General features: G+C 38.3%; 1 protein-coding gene across 7 annotated transcripts in view; it reads left to right on the forward strand.

Annotated features, from left to right (window-relative positions):
- DLGAP2 (DLG associated protein 2) overlaps positions 1 to 23483 on the forward strand; it is a 445650-nt gene that overhangs the window by 65696 nt on the left and 356471 nt on the right. For all 7 annotated transcript variants that reach the window (XM_038132407.1, XM_038132404.1, XM_038132410.1 and 4 more), the window contains exon 2: positions 9687 to 9741. Coding sequence is in view for 4 of the 7 variants with exons in the window: in XM_038132404.1 (XP_037988332.1) it covers positions 9687 to 9741 (55 nt within the window). In the remaining 3 variants the exon portion in view is untranslated. The remainder of the gene's footprint in view (positions 1 to 9686; positions 9742 to 23483) is intronic.

Consider the following 23483-nt stretch of genomic DNA (forward strand, 5'->3'; position numbering starts at 1 on the left):
GTCCCCTGCCAGGATCTTGCCCACTCCCATCACTTTGATGAGGGAAGGGATGTCAGAGGTACAGCACTGCTCGCAGCAGCCAAAACACTGGTGTGTCATCAACCTTCGTCCAGCTACCAATGCAAAGCACAGCACTGTGAGGGCTGTGAGCTTTACCTTGGTCAGACCCAATACAGGTGCTTAAAGATAAATCATAGCAGCTCATTTAAGATTTCATAAGCAACTTCCCGGGCCAAATAATTTTCCACGCATTACTCTCTCAAAAATTAAACAATTATAGCCCTGAGGTGACTAGTAACTTCTGAGGGAATACCTGTCTTTAGCTGCCTTCTAAAGCTGCTATAATTCTATATGGGTTTTGGGTTTTGCAGGTGGAGGTAAATATACCTACTATTCAAATTTAAGATTCATTAGTACAAATAGAAATTGCATATGTCAACTAAAATTATATTTGAAGGAGGATAGAGGAGCTGATGCATTTTAATCTTATATTTTCCTGTGATATTTGACTGTATCAGTACATTGAATCTAATTTATTAAAATTATGGAATAACTTAGGTCAGAAGTGACTTCTAGAGATCATCAAGTCCAAGTCTCTTCTCAGTGCAGGCTACTTTCAGAGTTAGAGCAGGTTCCTCAGGGCTTTTTCATCTGAGTTTTGAAAATCTTCAAGGATGAAGATTCCATGAGAAAAAAAATCTCTGGCATGTCTTTAGCCTTCTCTTCTCTTTCTCAGGATCCCCCTTCCTCTTGCTCTGAGAAGGTGACCACTTTCCAAGACAGAGAGAGGACTCATGGTCATCACCCTTGTACCCCTTGGCTGTGTTCTATCCAGCCTCATGTACTTGCTATATCCAGTTAACTGAAGTGTTCCCCTCCTGGATGTGCAGCTCAGGGGTGTAATGCGGGGGCTGGCTGAACCTCTGCAAGTGTTGTAGCACATGCAGGACCTGGGCTCCAGGCAAGCAGCACACTCCTGAGATAGCTGATCTGGCCATCCCTTCTTGAGCACAAGATGAAGCTTGGGTTCTTACCTCTGCAGAGTCTCTGTGGAAAGTTGTGACTGACCATTGGACTATTATCTGCCACAGTTATTTCTGTGCCCACAGTCCACATGATCCTATCACGCCAGAGACAGGATGTCTTGCATCTAGGCTATTGCCATTAGGTAGGAGATGTCAGTGCTGCTCATGGTGGTAAGAGATAGAAGAAATTTTCATGATTTCTATTTTACACCAAGACTTGTTTCTCGGGTACAGTCTCGGGAAAGTGAATTTGTTTATTTTGGTTGCTAAATGTGTGCAATGACCATATATCTGATCACAGAATCACAGTATTAAATAGGTTGGAAAAGACCTTTGAGATCACTAAGCCAACCCATGACCTAACACCACCTTGTCAACCAGACTATGCCACACAGTGCCACATCCAGTCTCTTCTTAAACACCTCCAGGAACTGTGACTACACCACTTCCCTTGCATTCCAATGCCAAGTCACCCTTTCTAAGAAGAACTTTTTGTTAATTTCCAACCTAAACTTCCCTTGATGCAGCTTAAGACTGTGTCCTCTTGTCTTGTCACTTGTTGCCTGGGAGAAGAGACCAACCCCCATGTGGCTACAACCTCCTTTCAGGTAGCTGTAGAGAGTGATAAAGTCTCCCCTGAACCTCCTCTTCTCCAGACTAAACAACCCCAGCTCCCTCAGCCAACCCTCAGAGGACTTGTGCTCCAGACTTTTCACCAGCCTTGCCGCCCTTCTCTGGACACACTTCAGCGCTTCAATTCAGCACATGCTCAATTCAGCACATGCTTCCTAAATTGAGGGGGCCCAGAACTGAACACAGCACTCAAGGTGTGGCCTCACCAGTGCCAAATTCAGGGGAAGAATGGTAAGTCCTGCTGGTCACACTATTCCTGATACAGGCCAGGATGCCATTGGCCCTCTTGGCCATGTGGGCATGCTGCTGGATCATAGTCAGCCTGCTGTCAATCAGATGATGAGATACTTAGGAATGCTTCACCTGAAAGTAAGTTGAAAATGCAATTGCTTTTGTCCTGAGGTTTATCCTCCTATTAATTTACTTTTGGAAAAAGGAATTAAAACATCAACTGAAAAGTCTTGTCCTCTTCTTCCCAGCAAAGTTAGTCTGGGAAGGACCAAATCATCATCTCTCAGATTCAGAGCACTTTGAGAGCATCATCGTTTCTCAGCTTCAGAGAACTTTGACATTCCTTGTTTCAGAGTTTTGAAGGCATAGTTTTGGACAGTGGTGTAATCGTACAATTATTTGAAAAATGTGGAGAGTTCCAAGTGGACCTGTATTTACCATGCTGTGTTTAGTCTCAGGTGTCTTAAATAATTTGTGGAATCTCTTGTAAGTGCTGCCAATTACAGTAATTGGACCCAGAGGTCAGAAGTCCATGTATCACTGCAGCAAAGTCTTGTTCTGTCAGTCAAGAGTGTAAACTTCTGACAAATGAAAGATTTAAAAGAGTTTTTTGCTCTTGCTGATGTATTGTTCTCTAAGTGTCTAAATACTGAAAAGGAGGTTAGAAATAAATAGGGTTTGTGGCTGTTGCCAGCACCACAACTTATTTTCCTACTATTAAGTAAGTATTAAGTATGAAAAGCCTGTCTTAAGGTATTATTTTGAATCACTTCAGAACTAATTCCAGTCTACATATTTTTTTTTTCCCTCAGGCTTGGCTACTTACTCTATTTAGTTGGTATATTATATTCTTATAAAGCAATGTGGATTACACTTCAGATGATAACTTCTAAAAGATTCATGTTTATAAGTATTTATTAATTTTACAGCAATTATAATTATTTCATTCTAATGCAGATTCATGCTAACATTACTCTGAATAGTGTCATAATGGTTATCATCTTTTCTTTCCTGGGTCATCAAAAATTATCAAGCTTGTGTTTCAGTTTAACTTGTCATGGTAACTGGATAGAAGGAGTAATGAAGCCAATGGCAGTGCAAGGAGATCAGCCATGTTATCTGGGGTCATTGTAGCACTATACCCTCTCTTCTGGAGTTATTTTCTCTTAGTTTTGATTGAGATATAAAAAGTAGATAATGCAGTCAATGATTTCCTCATTACTTAAATGTCTGTCACCTTTTGTTAAAAACTCTCCTAAGGAAATGTTCCTTCTGTTGTTGCTGTCAGTATTTACTTTAATCATGGAAAGGGTTGTAGAGAAGTTGCATTTTTTGAGATGTAATACAATCTGAAAGAACACATATTAGTATGAATACTGTAATATTTTCAGAATAGTTTTGAAATGCATCCTCTTTAGCATTTCTTTTTATTCAAAATGAAAAGGACTCAATATACGTATTTAAATGTGATAAGGTGTGTGATGATAAATACATTGATACAATGCCAAAATGTTTGATATATGGCAAACATGATTTATTTGTTTTCATTGTAACTTTACCTTTCCACAAAATCATCATGTTTTATTTATGTTCTTGATAACTAATTGGGAATGGTGGCTAAGGCAGAGGATGATAAAGGAAAATACTTTTACTAAAAACCCCACAAAGCAGACAAATCATTAGCAAGCTGTTTGGACATTAAATTAGCTTTTGGAAAAAGGAATTAAAACATCAAGGTATATGTGAAATTGGATATTGGATGTTCATCAGTGTATGTGAGAAATTGGATATTGGACAATAGCAATCTAGTAAAATCTTGAGGAAACATAATTGGACAAGTCTGGGCTATCTCATCAGAATACAATGAAATGAACTGACAAGACAGGCTTCTCACTCGCACCACCGTGGGTGGGAGACATTTTGGCACAGGCTGCCTTTGCAGCAGGGCATGTCTCATCAGGAGCTGAGAGGAAAGATTGTTTTCTTGGGAGGGCAGAAGAACTGACAGCTCACAGGCAATGATTGAAAGATCTTGCAAAAATCTCTACTACTTCCGGCAGTACCAGACAGAGGAAAAAAAATCAAATTTTAATATGTTCTACTTGGGCCAGCTTTGCCGTTGCAAGTGTTGTTCTGACAGGGAACACATATGGTTTTGAAGGAAACCTTGGGAAGGCAGGTGCCACTGGTCCTGATGTTCTCTTCTGCCAGAGCTGGATATTTCAAGGGCTGATTTTAGGAGTTACTTGGAACCGTTGCTGATGCTGGTGTAGGCTATATCAATATCAGCTTCAACTGAGACAAAGAAGAGGCACACTAGTAATAAAGTTATCTTTTGAGTTCTTACAGGAATGGAAATGATAACTGGTATTTGTTGATGCACTCCCTAGATACCCCTTAAAAAGCTTAACCAAATATAATTATCCTTGTGGGAGTGCTATGAAGTTCAGATTTGGCTTTGGTAGGTTGAACCAACTGCATATTGTTAGAAATCTGAAGGCAAGCAGCCTTGATACAGCATTTCACCACCTGGTTGCATAGAATTGTCATAGAATTGTAGAAAACTTGGGTTAGAAGGGATCTTAAAGATCATCTAATTCCAAACCCCATGCCGTAGGCAGGGACACCTTCCACTAGAGTATGTTGGTGGTCAAAGTCACATCCAACATCCAACCTGACCTTGCACACTTTCAGGGAAAAGACATCCACAGCTTCTCTGGGCAACCTGTTCCAGTGCCTCATTACCCTCCGAGTAAAGAATTTCTTCCTACTATCTAATCTAAATATCTCCACTTTTAGTTTAAAACAATTTCCCCTTATCCTGCATGAGCCTGTCTGCTCTGTAAGAATTATGGTTATTTTGTAATAATAAGCCTTTGATTTATGGTGGTTTGTATCACCCAACAGCTTGTGAACAGGAAACCTTGCCTACTTGTAACACCCTGTCTTAAGTCAGATACCTGTATAGACCTGACAGATATGTGGCTGCTGTGAGAAGCCAAATCCCAAATGCTTCCTTTCTGCTTAAGAAGCACCAGTGAATAACTTCCAGAGAGGCTCCTTCTCCTTCAGCAGTGCTAATGGGACAAAGACATCTAAAATCATCAGGTATGAAGTCAAAAATAGATGGAAACAATAATACAAATTAAAACAAAAATATAATATACCCCTTTAATGAAAAAAGGCAACAAAAGATATTCAGAGAAGCATGAGCACAGAATTTCCAGTGGTTTAAGATCTATTACAAACATTATTCCAAAACCTCTCTGGTAGTAGTTGACAAAGAAATTTTCCCTAAAAAAAATTCCTAAAAATTTTTCCTAAAAAAGCCCTTATACAAATATAAGGAAAACCAAATACAGAGATAGAACCAATGTGATCCTTAGAATGAAAACAGACAAAGTTAATTCCATGAGGCTTGTGTGGATGGTAGGAAGGCAACAGTGCTTAGCACAGAGCAGTGCAGGTAGCAAAGTCTCTCTTTTCCAAAGAAGTGACACAAGATTTGAAAGACAAAAAAGATAGGAACTCACTGGATTACACCCAGATATCTAACCTGAATTGTCTTCAGTACTGTACTGCTTCCATAGAAGATGCAGGGCACACTTGGTTGCTGACTCTGCCCATGGACCATTTCTTTGCAACCATCAGAGTATGAGTAAATATCAAATTCTGGGATCTCTTTTCTCTGAAATTTTATAAATTGATGTGGATTTTCCCTGTATGTTTTTGACACATTTTCTTTTTGAATGTTACTCTATTCTTGCAATCAAAATGCATGGCATGCTAATCGTAATAGTTTTGTGGAGAGGGAGGTTTAGAGCATAGGGGGCTCTCCCAGAGGCAGTCCTTGGAAATGGTTGAACGTGACCACAAGAGCCACAAACAGGACCTGTGTGGCTGGCATGCCTAAAAGAGTATGTTCTGACTTTCTAGTCTTTAGAGTCATTGGATTTCTAGGATGTAAAAAGCAGAAAAATATTGTCTCATCTTGCCCCTGAAACTCAAGTTGAGCTTCTTTCCTTCTGGCAAGTCAAAAATCACAGTATAAATCCTCATTAAGTTCTGCCTAAAATTTCACTTATAAAGCACTCAGACTCCTGAGTTGGGTGTTCTGCAAATTTGGACCTGTGAAACATGCATTTTCAGTTGACTCAATTTTTAGCAGAAAAAATGTAAATGAAGAAGGAAAAATAGTATATAGCTCATTTTTCTATGGCTATTTTAGGAGTCCAATTATAAGTGGAGTAGAAAGCAAAACATTTTATCATTCAGTACCAAAGAGAGGCCTGATCATCCTTGTGCAGCAGATCCTTTTAAGTGAGTAGATATTCATTTCACAGAGGCCTTTTTGAACACAAGAATTATTTTGCTTCACATTTCTGCTTCTCTGTAAAGTGGGGATTTTTTTAGTGGGTTTGAAGTTAATACTTTCCAATCTTCAATTGTTTTTTAGGAATAAATTCTAGTTCTTGTTATATCACTCTAAGAAAAAAAGTTGTGTACTGAACACTCAAAGGACTTATCAGTTTTATTTTAAAGAAGTTGAAGGAAAGTTTCCAAGCAAACTTATAAAAATATGTTTTTTTTTAAATGTAACCCAGCTCTGTAGCTACCCTGTGCTGCTCTGAGGGGCTTTCTGAATACCTATATTATGTATAGCTACAGGTTAAAATTTGAACACTGATATATTTATATATCTCTAAGCACAGCAATCGATTATGGAAACAAATGTAAATACACCCAAATCCATATCCAACCACAAGAATTAGTATTTTCACTGTATTTGAGGATGCTTTCATTTTGGCATCATAAGCAAAGACTATGTTCCTGCTACATGTGAGTGTCTAGCTGTATACCATTGACCAAAGTTAATTTGCCTACTGCTAGGGAAGCACCTTGATGTGAAGGACATACCACCTGCTGTATTATTTATTCTGTTTCTGCATCTATGAGTCCATTTTTAATTTAGTATTGCAATGCCTTAACTCCCAGCTGAGAGCTTATAAAACAACTGAAGGTTAAATCATCAGTTAATATCATTGAAACCTGTTTCTCTTTTGCCTCTCCCCTGCGCCCCCAAGTAAATCCCTCTGGTTGCTCACATATTTGGATTTCTACAGCAGAAACCAATCCAAGTCTGCTTTGGGTAAAGATTCTCTCTCAAATTGCCTGTGTGGGTAAATTTCAAACAACTGACAAAAGGAAAAAAAATAAATAATTGAAGCATCTTCTGTAAAATTAAAGAAAAAATCTCTGAGACTGATCAGGTATTTTAGGCATTTTAAGCAATAAACTGGGTATTACAGCATGCAAATGAATGAAAGGAAAGCAGCAGAGGAAAGGAGAGGCTTGTAGAGGGAAAGGTGACAGTTTTGCTGAGGAATTCTTCTGTCAGTTTCCCTAGGGAGGAGAAAAACAAAGTGGGGAGAAAGTGGGAGGAGAGCAGTGTGAAAAGGCTCTTGGATACCATGGAGATGGGTACAGTGTAAAAATCTGTATACTATAGATAAGTAAGTGGGAGGTTGATATCAAACTCCTACCAGCCAGAAAATGGCTTTGTGCAGGGTAAACATGTTAAAGGGCTGGGGAGCAGGAAGCATTGTTTAAGGTTTTGCCATACTGTTTGCCTACTTAGCACTTAAGAGAGTGCAGGAAAGGGACAAATAAATGTTTTCTGAGGTTTTTTTTACATGTCTGTTCTTTTATCTATATCCAGTCTACCAGGAAGGGTAAACTATTTTCTAGAGCTTTATTTTTTTTTCCCATTGAAATTGTCTTTCAATTTTTCAATTTCAGACCTACCTTTTTTTTTTTTTTTTGTCATCTCTACTTTTAATTTCAGCTTTAATTTGATTAATTGGGAGCTCATAATAAATTCATAATGCTTCTTCATCGTTTGTGAATGTGGGGAAGAAAATGTGACAGATTCCCGAGGAACTAAATGTTACTTTATGTCTGAGTAAGACAGTATGTTTTTAAAATTCAGTCTTTGTGTTACACCGCTTTGAAAGACTGTCTCAGCTCATTTTAGGATTTCTTTGTTCTCTGCTTCTAATTTTTGTGCTTTCAATGCCTATAAGACTGCTGTTATTTCTATCCATGGTCCTAAGGAAAATTCTATAGTTTGTACATATGACATTGTACTTCCAAGAATTATTGGGGTTTTTAAAGTCCTTAAATGTAAGAAATACTGTAGAATGGTGAGTGTGGTTTTCAGAAAATTGTTATTTGTACCATTGATTCTTCCCAAAATACAAACTGCCTGCTGCCTATGAAGTGGGGTAAAGCAAGCTGATTTTTTTTTACCTTTTATCCACAAGCTTAACTTCAGAATAATGCCAAAACAAGTGAATTACTTTTGTAAAAGCTTACATTTAAATGCCATGCCTTCTGTGAAATTCAGATGAGTTTGATGGGGAGACCATTCTCATCTCTGTAAGTTGTACCCATTGCCTTTTATTCAGGGAGGCTTTCTGGCCACAGACTGACTCGTGAAGTAATAATAGCAATGAGAGCAGTGTTTTGCAATGGCTCTGCCTCTGCATGTGTACATTTAGGAGGAAGCATGATGCAGCAAGGTTCTTAAGACTTTAAATTGCTTTGCTGGAGGACACACAGGCTGAGGTGTTGGTCCTCCTTGGTGTTCTGAAAGCGAGCGATGGAAAAGTCGCGCAGAGAGGAAAACGGGGATGTGCTGCCCTGCCGCAGGGCTGTGCAGGTCTGGGGCTCAGCATGCTCATTCCTGGCTGAAAATTCTAGATTTTAAAGTCAGATTAAAATTAAGTATTGGGTGCTTTAAATACAGGTTGTTGCTAGTAGGAGTACCAAAGCTGATTGTCTGCACTAAAATTGGTGAATTTAATATGTAAATCTGTGAAGAAGGATGAGGTCCTGCCTGTGGGAAAGGGCCAGTGGTGTGTGGTAGCAGCTCCCTGGTCACAGAGAGCAACAGACAACTTTCCCAGGCATTGTTCTGAAAAAGGCTGTGAGGAGATCAGAGAAAAGAATTAGAAACAATTCTTGTCTTGCTGCACCTCTTGTCGTGAACATGTGGAATGTGTTATGGAGATTTGTTTACCAAAGGCTGGTTTCTTAATTAGCTAATGGTGATGGTGTTTTACTTAAAGGACCAATCAGGTCCACCTGTAGTGAGCTAGTGTATAAAAAGCAATGGGTTTCTTAATAAAGTGAATTTGTCTTCTGTGAATGTCCTGAGAGTCTGTGGCACCTGGTCCTGACCCGCTGACAATGGTGGTGGTCAGCTTCCTCAGCATTTCTCACTGGCTCCTCTATCCCCATTCCCTTGAGTTTCCTACTCAAGTTTCTGGAGTTTTATGTTGTCCACTGGAACTGGCTGTGTGGACAGCAAAATGCTGTACTTTGAAATTTGGACCTAGGTGGTTTACAACAAGCTGGATGCCATAACCCCAGGGCCACATGTGTGAAATCAGGAACAGCAGCATCACTGATAAATAACATACTGTCTTTCTAAGTTGAACATGTTTGATTATGGTCTTAGGTTCTTTGAATCAACTTTTGATATTGTAATCAATGGGAGAACGTGAAACTAACTTTACAGGCAGGTAGTAAGCAGCTAATTTTGCAAGATGCTTCTCTGCAGTTCCTGATGAGCAGGATTCACCTTTACATCACATGATATTTCATTTGGATTCAGTTTGAGAGCACAAAGCTTGATCAGAGGCAGCAAATACATAATTCCAGCAGTCTCTGGGTTTTCTTCATATGATGTTAAAATATATACATCCATTAATACCTGTTTCTTTATTGCCACAGGTTCTGCCTGGCATACTGCAGAAGCATTGCTGTATTTTACCTGACAGGAACACAGGTAAACTTTTTTCTTAATGAGTTAACATTGTAATATGATTTGGATAAACACAAACACAAATTGGATTATATAGAGAGGCCTTGTTTGCTATTTATAGTGATTGAAATTATCTTATAGGGAGTGTTAACTTGGATGTTTTGCTTAAATTACCTGCTTTCGTGTGAAGATTTTATGTATTCTGTTAACGTTCGGGAGGTGGCACCATTGCAGAGGTTGCTCTCAGGGCTTGCTTATAAAGTTATTTGTATGAAATTCTGAAGCATTTATACATTTTAAATTATGAAGTTACCACTTTGTCAAGACAAGGGGTTTAATACTGGAGTCTGCAGGCTGGTTCTGTTGATTCACAAAAGTACTAAGCAGTAAGTTGCGTGTAGCTCTGACTGCAGATAAATGCTTGCACTTTGCTTATTTTTTAGAGTAGAGGAGTAGACTAAAGGAGTAGTCAGAAGCAGTGTCACTAACAATACCTTATTGTTGTGTAGAAGAAACTTAGAGTAATGTGTTTGTGAAAGAACAAATAAATTGCTGAGAATGATATTGGAAGAGAAGAAAGCCATGATTTAATTTTACGTTCTTTTATTACGGGAAGAAACAATTTCTTTTAAAATAAGTTTTAAAAACCTTTAAAAATACTATAAGTTGAGTGAAAGTGACTGCATATGTAACTCTGGATATGATTTGACAGACTAATTTTAGAGAAGTAGGAAGAAAAATATAGCTTTTTTTTCCTGTATCTTCATAATAGAATATATGTGGTTGCTGGCATCTCTTAAATCTGCCTACCCCTTTCCCCCAGCAGGTACCATTAAAATAAACCAGTTTGCTCCTTAGCTTGCTATTTACCTGTATTTCAGCCACAGTTTGCACTAAAGGTAATTACAGAGAGAACTTGACAACTGTGTTGAACTGTAGTGGGATTTGTGGTTACCTGCGAATGTTCAAACGAACTTTAAAATCTGATTTCCCTTTTAGACTGTAAAGGTGATAGGAGTACTCTAGTAAGATAGTTCATAACACACCCATTCCAGCAAGAATTGGGAAGTTTATAATTAGCAAACAAATTGCAGACAGACTTTGGCCTTCATAATGATTTCAAGAGCTCCTGAAAACTGGGCTTGATGTGATGGCCTCAGCCCAGTTTGTGTGCTCCTTTACTGATATCCTGTGCCAATTATTTTTTCCTTTTATTTGTGATATAGGAACTTGATCCAGATTCCATTGACAATCAAACTCTTCTTAACTTAAGTGTATCATGTAGATATCAGAGCCAGAGTTACATGAAGTGATGGCCTGGAGCTGGTTGGTAAGACTGACCATTTATTTGGAGAGGGTATAATCAAGAAAACAATTTATCTAAAATCTCAGTCATCTGCAATAGTGCCTTCATTTGGACATAAGAAAGAAAGAAGGAGCTTGCTAATATAAAATTCAGTTTTGAAAATTTTGAACTAAGCTCTTTGAAGAGAATATCTATCAGGCTTTGGTGTGTAACAGCTGCTTTACAACTCAAGCACATTTACCTGTGAAAATGTCTTTAAGTTCCCGTGCATCTGTGTCACTGCTGCAGTACTTTTTTTATGCTTACCTACTATATTGTGGGGAGTTGCCAGCAAAGTAAAAGGTGCAAAGTAAATTAAATCTGTGTTCCATTGTCCTCCACTTCCCCTATTTACAGTGTTTAAACACTTGGCAGAGAGAAGGAGAGTTCAGATGGATATGGGAGATTTTCTGGATTAAAAGAATGACTGAGTTACAGTTTGATTAATTGCATCTGTTAGAGACAAATGAACCTTTGTCTTGTCAGACTTTAGTTTGGACTAGTTGGTTTTGACCTAAAAATAAGAAATTCAGTAAATTTGTGTAAATGTGGAATGTGCTATTTGTATTTAAATGTATACAATATACATAATCTTGTCCGGTTTCACTCTCAGTAAATGAACACAGCAAAATTACCTGATTGTGAGCTGCAAGTCTGTTCAGCTGCTGACGTTTGGAGGAACTAAGCAATGTGCAGGCTTGGGTGTTGTTCCTAATAAATAGAGAAGAATAAGGAGAAATAGACTTGGTGGAGGGATGCGAGAAGAGAGAGGGAAAAACCATATAATGAGATGACAAAAACATTAGGGAAAAACAAGATGCTGTAGGGAGTAGGATGAGTGAAAAGGAGATATGCAGTAGCAGTTTCTTCACTTATAGCTGTTCTACAGTTCAAGTGAAGGCAGCTTGGTCTTCTTGGGCTCCTCATTCAAGAGTGCCCCCATGACCAGACTCTTCCAGACTCTTCAGCACTGGAGCTACATCCCAGGGAAAGAAATGAGCCCTTGGGAGTGATGGGGCCAGTGCTACCATACTTTTGTCTGGCTGCCCTTCAGACTTAAGTTTGATTCTTGGGGAATATATGCAATTAGCCTGAGATGTAGTATGTTCCTGATTGCCTGTACTCTAGAAAACTGCACGTCTCATTGTCCCTATGCTGTGCAGGAGTTTGAAGTGACCACACTTTGTCAGTATGGGTATTCTGTATCTGTAAACTGGAGAAGAGAGCTATGCATGGAAAGATAGCTACATGGGAACAGTGATCTCCTTCCAGTGGTGATGTTGTGTTAGTACTTCTACCATGAACTGTTTTTCTCAGTGTTTATAACTTACCTATAAAAAGATATCCTGCAAAGACTTTCAAATTCAACCATCCAGCAATGCGGTTTTGGAAGAAGATACATGTTTTATGAGATAAGGTATTTCAAAGGTTAAAGAAGGATTAATTTTCAAACATGTAAAGCTTTTACAAAATTGAATTCTCTAAATAAAACACTGAATACTAAATACAGCTAGTAGTTGCTTGCATTAAGCTTTGCTAACAGAAAGTGATGTTTCAATTCTTAAGTGTTCATTCATTTGTGGCTTTCCATTAATGATATTTTCATTACTTGATTAAAAGTTTATCTGGCATGCACTGGCACAATATGTGCTTGTTATTGTGTTAGCTGGTATCCAGAAACTTTATCACATACTCTATTACCCAAGAAGCAAAAGATCCCAGACTAGATACCTTTATTCTACACTTCCATCTTATATGCCATAACCATACTGGAATAACTGTATTGATGGCCCTGCTCAGTTTCTTTCCATCTCCTAACCAGACAGCAACCACTGGGATGCATTAGCAGTTATAAAGTTAATTGGAAGATAAGCAGCTACATGCTCTGTACATGTGTTAATAACAAGATCATAAGGGGAAACAGTGTGAATGTACTTATGACCTGGTGGGGAGCAGTTTGCTTATTTTCTTGAATTATAACACTCTCTCTCTCTCCAGCTCCAGTTGGGAGAAATAACCCACCCCTTTTGATGGACATCCACCACTTTCTGTGTGCACATGCAGTCAGCTCATACTCCCTTCATAAATATTTCCCTGCAACTATCCATCCCCCATTACCGGGCAATCCAGCCAGTTCAGAAGTCCTTTCCATTACTGCAGAATTGCTTCTGTAAACCTTAGGCAGATGCTGAAGCTGTCCTTTCTCCCTCCCTTAGTAAGGTACTTGTATATGGTAATGGATAGGAGAGCTTTCATGCATGTATGAGCAGTACCCTTGGTTTCTACCCTCAAAATGAAGACAGCCATTAAATGCAATATGTTTCAGCATTCCTAAACAAAACAAAAAAATGGAGGGGTAGGATTGCTGATTTGAAACAGAGAAGTCAATGTACACTGCTGTGGGTTGCTTTTTATTTAAATGTATGTATTTTCAAAATTTATTTTTATTTCCAGTCTCGCTTGAAATAGAACTCTTCAGGCAGTACATGTGGGTTATTCAGCTGTAGAAAAATTCATGCAAATAAAAAGAAGAAATTTATCTGAAAGCTTTATGCTTTTGTGTATTCTGTGTTTAAGCAGTCTTAGAGCAGAAGAGTGAATTATTTGGAGTTTAATTTTTGTTTATCCCAGGCCTCCCTGTATCATGATTTAGCACAATAAATGATCCTCCAAGTGTTCCCAAATACACTTGGTAAAGTAAAACATAATAGAACTCCTTAACAGAAGGCACTCACTGTGATTTTTTACATTGCTGCAGCTGTTAGATGGACATTCTTGCACTGCAGAGATGCTGATCGCTGTGTGTTTTGTCTGTCTCTGTTGTGCTCTTGATACACAATTATTAGTTTTCTATCACATGGGGAAATTGCACAAACAGCCTCTATACTATTCTTTTCCATTGTGGCCATGAGTTTGGTATGTGGTGGACTGCAATTTTGGGCTCATTTTTCCCACTGAAGATCCCAAAGGAAGGAATGAATCAATAGTCACTAGCAGCTTCTTGGGCTGATTCACTTTTTGTTGCTCCAATCTTGAATTTCCCCTCTCATCCTGAAGGAGAACATAGCTGCAGATGTTCTTTATTGTACCTATCTTGCTGATTTGATTCTGAAAAATAGCTCTCTTAAACTTTGAGCAACATTCTTAGAAAAAGAAAAGGAAAAAAGATTGATGCTGTCTCAAGTTTCTTCATAACCCATTTTCAGGTCAGCTCTTGTGTGCTGATATTGAACTTGCACAAGATGTTAAATCCTTCATTATAATCATCCTCTTTTGTCCACTGCATTGCCTAAAATTGCACTGAAAAAAGTGTAACTGATGTTCTGCTTTCTGCAAAGAATGAGTAATATCTTCTTGAGAGAGTGGTAATTGCTTTATATACAAAAGCAGGAATTTAATAATAACCAATGTCTTCATTGGGTAAAGTACAGCCCAAGACAGTAATGTTTCATCCTTTGCTTGTTTGCTTTTCTTCCTGTTGCTTGAAGAACAAATATTGACCTGCAGAAAAATCCAAGGTGGTATTAAATAGAATTCCTGCACTTAAATTTACTAAATTGGATAAAGAAGTTAACATAGCTTTTTTTTTTCCTTTAACTACAACAGTGTTACATTATTAGATTTTAAAATACAAGTAGTGTGAGTTAGTGCTCAAAACCAATGTGTTTTATAATTAGCAAATATGTTGCTGCCTGCTAGTTAATTTTAATAGATGTGTGTGTGCGTGTATACATGTATTTGTTGAAATGCAATGGATATTTGTAAGAGGAGCCATCCAGATGACTGGGCTGACAATGTGTATGTATGAACTGTACAGCAGCCAGCTTGATTTCACAGAAGGAGTTACAGCATAGTGTTCAGGAGCCAAAGTCCTGTTACAAAAATATCTTTACCATATTCACTAGCATATTCCATCTGAACATTTCAAAATATTAATTGTGATGTCATGAATTTTTTGCCCTGTGCTATTGTGATAAAGAATTTTTTTTCCTATCATATCCTCTTTAATCAAAGAGGAAGTCAGATTATCAACTGCTGCCACATAAGAATATTCACTGGGGTGATATAGCATCCTCTTTAGAAGTTCATTTCTGAAACTGAAGTTGTCCTTTTGCTTTCTAGATGTAGTTATAGATTTTAGACAGTTCCTGCAGATTTCACCTGCTGTCTGCTTGCTGAGTTAAACATGAGCATTCTCATTCAGATGTTCAGCTGCAGGCTGCCTGCTGGTACTTTCCAGCCCAGTTTCCATGGAAATGGAAATTAGAGGGCAGAAAATAAAGGAAGAATACGTACTTTCTTAATCTTCTAGTTAATCCAGAAGTTCTCTTACCTTCGTGTCAAGGTTGTGCTTTAGTTGGATAGGCATATGATACCAACTTCTGCAAATTCAAAAATAAATTAAACTCATTATCAGAGCTGTTACAAGCAATACCTGTTACCATGACTCTGTAGATGTGTTGATGTGTCCAGATGAGGATGTGTCCAGAAGAGGATGAAGAAGGAAGAACTGGACTGGGAAGGAATAAATTGATGAAAGGATGCGTGACAGTACCCAGTGGCCATTTTAGACTTAGTACTGCTAGATGTCTATCTAGAATAAGGAGCTATACACTTTCCATCTCAAACTAAACAGAAGAATGCCTTGTCTTATTGGATCTGTATATACCTAGGATTGTTCATCTTGATCCACTAAAATCTGGTCTCCATGAGAGCAAAAATATAGGCAGGTTGGGCTAGACTCAAAGCGACCATGTCTAGTACCTGAAGAGAAAAAGGACCTCAGACTTCAGTATCAAGGCAGCTATAAAACTAATCAACACCTATTAGGCCACTTAAAATAATTGGACAGGCTAGAAGACTCTGGATATGTGTGAGCAAAAAGATGTTTGAAGGCTCCAGCTGGCACAGATCTCTGTGCTATTCTGCTTGTAGCGTAAAAAGAGTGATCAGAGTACACAGTGCTGGTGCTTCAGTCTTTGTAGGATGTCCTGGTTGGTTGCAAGCATAGTACAAAGACCTTTTTGGAGTTCCAGGTCCCCTACTACCACTAGTTTATCCATACAATGTTTTTCCACTCTTATTGCTGTTATGAGAAGTCACAGTTTTGCTTCACCCAAAATTATGTAGTTTTAAAACCAAAACACTGAACAAAATACTTTACTGATGTTTAGATGTCACGTTAAACATTTCAAGATTGAAGGGCACTAAAGGGCAAGTGTTGCCTAACCCCTGCGCTCTCAGGACTGAGTGTAAATCCTTAGCTGTAAAATAGTGCTTTCCCAACAGTCTCACCCTCATATGTGTGGGGGAAACAGGTTCTGAAGAAAAAATTATGACTTGATGAGGCTTAATTCTAGAGGCAGACATGGGCATGTGTGTTCACAGTCTTTGCCTAATGTCGCTAGAGTCTTGGTAGCTAAAAGTGCGTAGGAAGGAAATTCTCTCCAGAAAACAGCATTCCTTTCAAGAGAGCTTACTTGACCTTTACTTCTGAAATGTTTTGTAAAGCATTTCAATGTGTACAGTTCAGCTGCTGAAGGAAGAGAGAACTGTGCATCCTCAGACGCAGAAACAGCAGGCACCTCTGATAACTGACCATGTTAATAATGTGAGTAGGTTTTGGTAAATAAAAGCTGTATGTAGAATGACTGATTTCTATATGCCACAGTTTGGGATTTTATTTTTTGTGCTTACATCTATTTGTGAAACGGTTGCCCAGGCATTATGTAAATCACATGGACTGAGGAGCTCTGAGTGTGTGAGTGTACTGTACACGGGCACTCTCTTGCGGAGGAACACGGTTTTGAAGTTCACTGCCAAAAGGTATGTCTTGGCCAACACAGTGCAGTGTGTGGGTAGAGGTAAAGAGTGTGTAATTGAGCAGAGAAATCAAAATACAGACATTTATACTCATACAGTGAGTAAGGAAAAATGTTAGTATGTTTTTCTAGAACAACTATAATTTAATGGTGAGGAGCACAGGGAATTCTTGTAGATCTCAGAGGAATATAGCTATAATGCTGAAGGACTCTTGAATTAATTGGTTTTATGTGGGTTCAGTAGACCACACTGATATTTCATTACCCTTAGAGAAATTTGTCAGTAGGCCAAAAAAGCTATTCCCTTACCTTTTAAAGCTCTCAGGGGTGCCTGCACAAAAGTATCTGAATTCCTTGCTTCAGAAGCGTCCTGCCTCTCCATCTACGTTGAGGCGCTGCTGAAGCAAGAACAGACCTCTTGGCTGGTATGCATTAAATACATAAGTCAGTTATGCAAAGTATAGAAGTAAAAGACAGGTTTTTGTTTGCTACCATTTTTAAAACGTTTTAAATATATTCCTTTTTCTCTTAAATTGCAATTTAACTGTTTGAGTAAATTGTTATCTTAAAAAGATAGCTGTTCCTGAGCTTTGAGGACACCCTGTCCTGAGAGGAGTAAGCAATTAAAACAGCACTGGAAGTGACTACCAGTCTTTCATTCCAGAGTCACATAATTTGTATCACAATCCTTCAGTTTGGTGGAAGTTCTTCAAAGTTTTGAAGAGCAAAACATTTTTTTCAGGTTTGTGGGAATGATGGAATTTTTCATGAAAGTTTTCTTGGAAAAAGAATGTAAGTTAGAAAAAATAAGAACTAGAACTCACACTGCTAACTTCTTAAAAGAAATATGTTCTATGAAACTCTTGTTTGCTGTATTTTGTCCTTCTTCACCCGCCTCCCACTCCTCCCACCCCTTTTTACTAGGAGAGTGGGAAAGTATGGGGAATTGGATTGTGTATCTAAGATGCCCACAGGGTTAGATAACTTTTATTTTCATAAGATGCATGAACAATCTTTCCCTGCTCTAAGGCATGCTTGTTAATTTGGAATAGTCTGCCTCATGTTTTGGACTAGTATTTAACTCCCTAGGATAGAATAACCGTTTAAAAGAGATGTACATGCAAGTATCTCCATGATTAAAACTATCAGAGCTCTCTTTCATTCTATTTGAGCATTTTCCAGAAAAGGACATCTCCTTTCCACTGATGTACTGGTGGAAATTTCTTCCAGATGTACTTCTTTTCTTTCAGCTGACTTTATTAACGTACTGTTTTTCATGTCCTTCCTAAATCTTCTTGTATTAGCTTATTGGGTGGGAGTACTAACACATATATTTTGTTATCAAAACATCTGAGCTGTTCATGCTTTCTGTTCTACAGTGATATTCTCTATGTTTAAGATGGTTTGCTTTGCTAGAATGATTTTATTTGGAGTAATGCTGTATGACGTGGTTCTCCTGCCTTTTGGGATACTATAGGAGCTATAAATAACAGCAGCTAATGTCTACAGTCATGCACAACAGGAAGCAATTTAACCACTTGTCTCCTTTCTGTCACGATGGGAAATATCAAACATTTCTGCATCAATAATGCATATGATCCCCAAAGCCATTAGTGGTGCTTATTGTGGAAGTATATTACCAGAGGCAGTGCTGCACCCTCTGCACTTGAGATTAAATGGTAGCAAATGTTTCCATGCATGTGGTTTAGTTGTCTCAGTATGACTGTGCATTGGTTAAGACACCAGCTGTACCTCCAGAGAATCTCTCCCAGTCTGCCAGCCAAGAGGAACCACACTGTTAGGCAGGGAAAAGCAGGGGAAGAGCTTGGGAATAGCAAAAATGGACACATTAGCTTATCCTTCTTGACTCAAAGATCATTGGGGCAGAGAAGGATCAAAGAAAGAGAAGATGTTTCACCATGCAGGAGGCTGATATTTCAGTATATCTGTGAAAGTCATTGTACAAGATTAGATGCATGTTGTCACTTGTAGGTTGTATTAATTTTATTAAAATATGTTGGTTTGCTGGACTTACATAGGTAAATGCTTAAGTGAGAGAGTTTGAATATTAGCTGGCCAAAGCTGCTGTCCCAGAATTTCCCAGGTCTTATCTAGACACAGCTTGAAATCAGGGAAGAAGTGAAGGTGGAGAATACAGTACCAGGGAAACTATGAGAAGCATAACTCACAACTGTTCTCATTTGACAGCAAATCCTGGGGATGAATCATCTGCAGATTTTCAGTGGTATATATAGGAAACCTAAACTTACCAAAGAATAGCGATAGGATGACAAAAAGCCATGGGGGCATTTGTGGTTTTTCTTACCTTATGTAATGGCTTCTTGAATGTCCTTTATAAACCAAGGACTGATCCTTTCTACTGTACCATTAACACTTGTGAGCCATAAGCCTCCATACTGAAAATGGGCAGAACAATGCTGGAGGCTTCAGTTGACAGAAGTTTAATTCATGAACCACCTTCACAAATATATTTGGAAATTGTGACTCACAGAAATCAGCCCACAAGGCATAAGAAATTACATCATGGTTAAGCTGCAGGTGATTATAAATGTAAGGGATAAGATAAGCTTCAGGGAAAGGCATGTATATATTGAAAATGCTTCAATACTTTTTGCTCCCCTTCTTATTTGGAGGGCGGTTGGAGAAAGCAACATACAACTGAAAATCTGAAGAGCAAGGGTCGGCATGGCATGGGATGTTAATACCATGTGTTATGAGATGTGTCCTTTCTTTCATTACCATAAGGACTTGGAAATCATCTACAGCCATGAGCATCTGTCCATTAGGACTAGTAATCAATGCTTCACATACCTGAGTGTAAATCTTTCTGATGTATTGTATTTGCACTAAATAGATATAATAATTCCTTACCAAAGATCATTACAATTTGTTGCCCAGTGCTAAAATTTTCTCTCTCCTGTTTCTATGGAAACTGTAATACTGATAAGACACAGTAAACAAATGTACTCTATCATAAGCCTCCCCTTTAGCAGGACATTCCTTTTGCTAATATCTGTCCAAATTTGTCTGGTGACAGGTGTTGTTCATTTAACCATTCAAACAGTAAAGTATCTATTTAATTTTCACTGAAGACTTATCTTCTAGCTTTGAGGGCTTTTACTTGCTCTTAAATCATTTTCCTAACGCAGTGGTGAGTTGGTATGTACCAGTGGTTGCTGCTGCTAATATTTGCTTATCAGAGGAGAGTAGGGAATGCTTATATGAAGTGCTTCAGAAACAGGAAAATCTAAAATTGTAGAAGTACACTTGTTGCTAGCTAATCAGAAACTAAAAGCTTCAGAAATAGGAAAATCTAAAATTGTAGAAGTACACTTGTTGCTAGCTAATCAGAAACTAAAAGCTTCTTTTGCCTTTGATTCTTTTGAACATGCTTATGTGGCATGGTGTTTTGGGGAGAGGTCAGCAGGTGCCCTGCTGTCTAAGAATTAGACAGGTCTTATGGAACAAGTTACACCTCACAAAGTGGAGCGTCATCTTCCCGAGCCATGCCCAATTGCAGTCGTGGAGTGTTTTACTCAGCAAAAAGTTCTCTGTACATTCTAGAGTGCCAAACACAGCCACACAGTGAGGAGACTGACCTCCTCCCCCCTGCTCTGGCTGGGAGGACTGGCAGGTTGCAGGCAGAAGCAGGCAGTGCATCCCCTCCAGCGCTGAGGACTGTGTGTCTTGAAGGCACATGCTAACCCGGGGAGCTTGACTTGAGGTGGCAAACTTCATACTCGCTGACCATACAATAAAATCCCTACTTGATTGCTGATCTTGCCTTCTGTTTTAGAACCTTCCTTCTGTGATACCGGTTTCAGGGTGACTAACCATGCTGAAAAGGGTAAGGAGGTTTTCAAAGACTAGAACTGACTAAATGGCTCAAATGAGTCAATAAATGCTATGCCTATGCTATACTTCTTGAGTGGTTTATGGGGAGTCAAAAGTCAAAGCTCAAATAGCCAAGGTTAGGAATGGAGAGGCCTGCTTGGTTTTCATATGCTGAAGAGATTGGAATTTACTCTGAACTCTTCCCCTGGGCTGCAGGATGGCAATGAGGCAGTCACCTTTGCTCCAGTTTGTAATGTTAAATACACATTAACAACGTAAAGAACTGCCATAGCATAAGCAAAATGCTTTTTATTTTCTATGAAAAGCTTATGATGCTTGTTTCATTGAAGACCAGCTGTATTAAATATATAACTAAATCAGTTGATAATGGCAGTCACTTCTAAAAAGGCTTTAGAGAAACTGATGGGAATGGTGTGCTAATAAGAAAAGCTGGTGATCTAGAGGAACACAAATCATCACTCAAAGCCTTGATGTACTCGTGGTAATGGTAGTGATAAAATTTTTAGGTCTTTCTTTTCAGTTTCTTTAGCAGTACTATGAATATCATTACTGTGACAGGAACTGAGATAGTCTATCTAGATTTTTGATTTTGGATACAGTGGTGATGAATGGTGCTCCTCAAAGACACAGAATTACTTTGATGTTCAATAAGAAGTATGCTGGTGGATGGTATGCAACTACTTCTTTGTATGCAAACACAAGTGTCTTAGTATCATCCTAAAGAAAGCCTCTTTAGGCAGGGCATCAGATTTGACTGGGGCCCTTGAGATACTTTTTACTGCTTCAGTGAGAGTGGCTCTGTGAGGGAGCCTTCCCCCATGCTTTTTCATAACTATTAACTCAAGAAGCAAATGAAGGCACATCAGCCCACATAGGTAGAGATTTTTTTTAAGGACAAACAGTATTTTATTTTGCCTTTTTTTTTTTTTTTTTTTTATAATAGGGGCAGGCCATAAGTCTTCATTGTGATTGTCTTTATATTTCTAGTATTTACTTGAAAAGAGACAGATGGTATAACTTATAAAGGGGGCTTATAGAAAGACAAAAAACACTTTTTACCAAGGCAGTGAGCATTGGTCATTTGTTTTAAACTGAAAGAGGGTGGTTTTGGATTGGACATAAGGAAAAACTTTTTTACAATGAAAGGGGTGACGCAGTGTAAGAAGATAAATGGTGGATGACCCATCATTAGAAGTGTTCAAAATTAGGCTAGATAGGGCTTTGTACAACTTCGCCTAGTGAAAGATGTTCCTGCTCATGGCAGGGTGTTTTGGACCAGAGGATTTTTAAAGATCCCTTCCAACCCAAACCATTTGATGAATCTATGTTTCTTTTTTTTATTTTGGCTGTACTTGTTATTTGAATTAAAATTCAAGAAGGGGTAAACTCTGAGATAGATTTAATTGCTTGTCCTTTCAATTTTATGAGATTCACCTTCATATTGGAAGGCAGATTTTGGCCTTAAGGCTGACATCTTCAAAATGTCATCCTTGTAGGCATGAAGATATTACTCTGTTGGAAATCATTGCAAGTGATAGTTGCTGGGCTGCATTTGCTGCTAGAGCTGGTCTCTGACTCCTTTAGTAATTTATGTGAGGAGGCTGTGGTCATCTTCTTCTTTTGAAACTCCATTGTTTAAGCCACTGTGGAAGACATCCTATGCCATTTAATAATTTTGGTTTTTTTGAGTTGTAATTCAAGAGCATCAGAAATCACAGATGTATTCACTGATGTTCTGTGCTTTCCTTTACCTTAGGACCTTTCATAGCTCTGCATAGCCAATAACTCAGATCTTCTTCATTGTTGGTAGTTATTCTCATCCTTTTAAAAAAATTTGACAGCTTTATCACTTTGTTGGATATTTTGCTGATTCTCATGCCTAATATTTTGCAGTTCCCAGTAGGATTTTTTGTTATTGCCTCTCTCATTTTGCTGCATGTATTTGATCTTTTAATTTTCTTCTTTTTAACTTACCTGATTTTTTTCTGTCCTTTTTTTTTTTTTTAGTCATATAAGAAACAGGTTGCTATTCACTGTACTTCCTCTTTAGTGATGTAGCTAGCAGATTCTTAGCTTTTTGATGTTGTGTAATTTTTGGCTGCAAAATTCAGAGCTTCTTTAACTGTTACTGGCATCTTTGTTTGGCATTATAGAAGACATATGGCTTCCTACAAAACTGTGTCGTTATTTAACTTGATTTTCATTGCCTTCCTGTTGGAGCTTTTGACTAAGGTATAAATACTACATCATAAATATTTCTTTCCCCACTCAAGAAATCTGATGTTGTCTTAACACTGAGCATTCTAGGAGAACTTAGAGGTTTAGCTTTCAGTAAAAGTATTTTGGTTTTTCATTTGCCCTGTCTTCCTCCTGGTATTGGGCATGTGTGCATAGCAGATTAATTTTTAAATTTTGTCTCAAGGCATGTGGATAGGATGGCATGGAAGTGCCAAAAGTGAGCTAATTTTTCAGCAGAAATGAATATATGGTTTCTCTTTTTTTTTTGTTGTCATTGCTGTTGTATATTGATTTGAGGTTCTTTTTTTTTTTCTTTTTCTGGATAGGTGTTAAAGATGGAATTTTCATTCCATTCTTTTAACTTCACTATCTTTTGTACTTGCGCTGTGGTCAGCCAAGGTGAAGGCAGGACAGTCACAGCACAGTGTTGTTGCTCTTTAGACTGAGTTCCCAGGCTCCCACAAAGAGCATGTCTTTTCTAACAC

The sequence above is a fragment of the Motacilla alba genome, chromosome 3 (assembly GCF_015832195.1).
Source record: "Motacilla alba alba isolate MOTALB_02 chromosome 3, Motacilla_alba_V1.0_pri, whole genome shotgun sequence".
Taxonomy (NCBI): domain Eukaryota; kingdom Metazoa; phylum Chordata; class Aves; order Passeriformes; family Motacillidae; genus Motacilla; species Motacilla alba.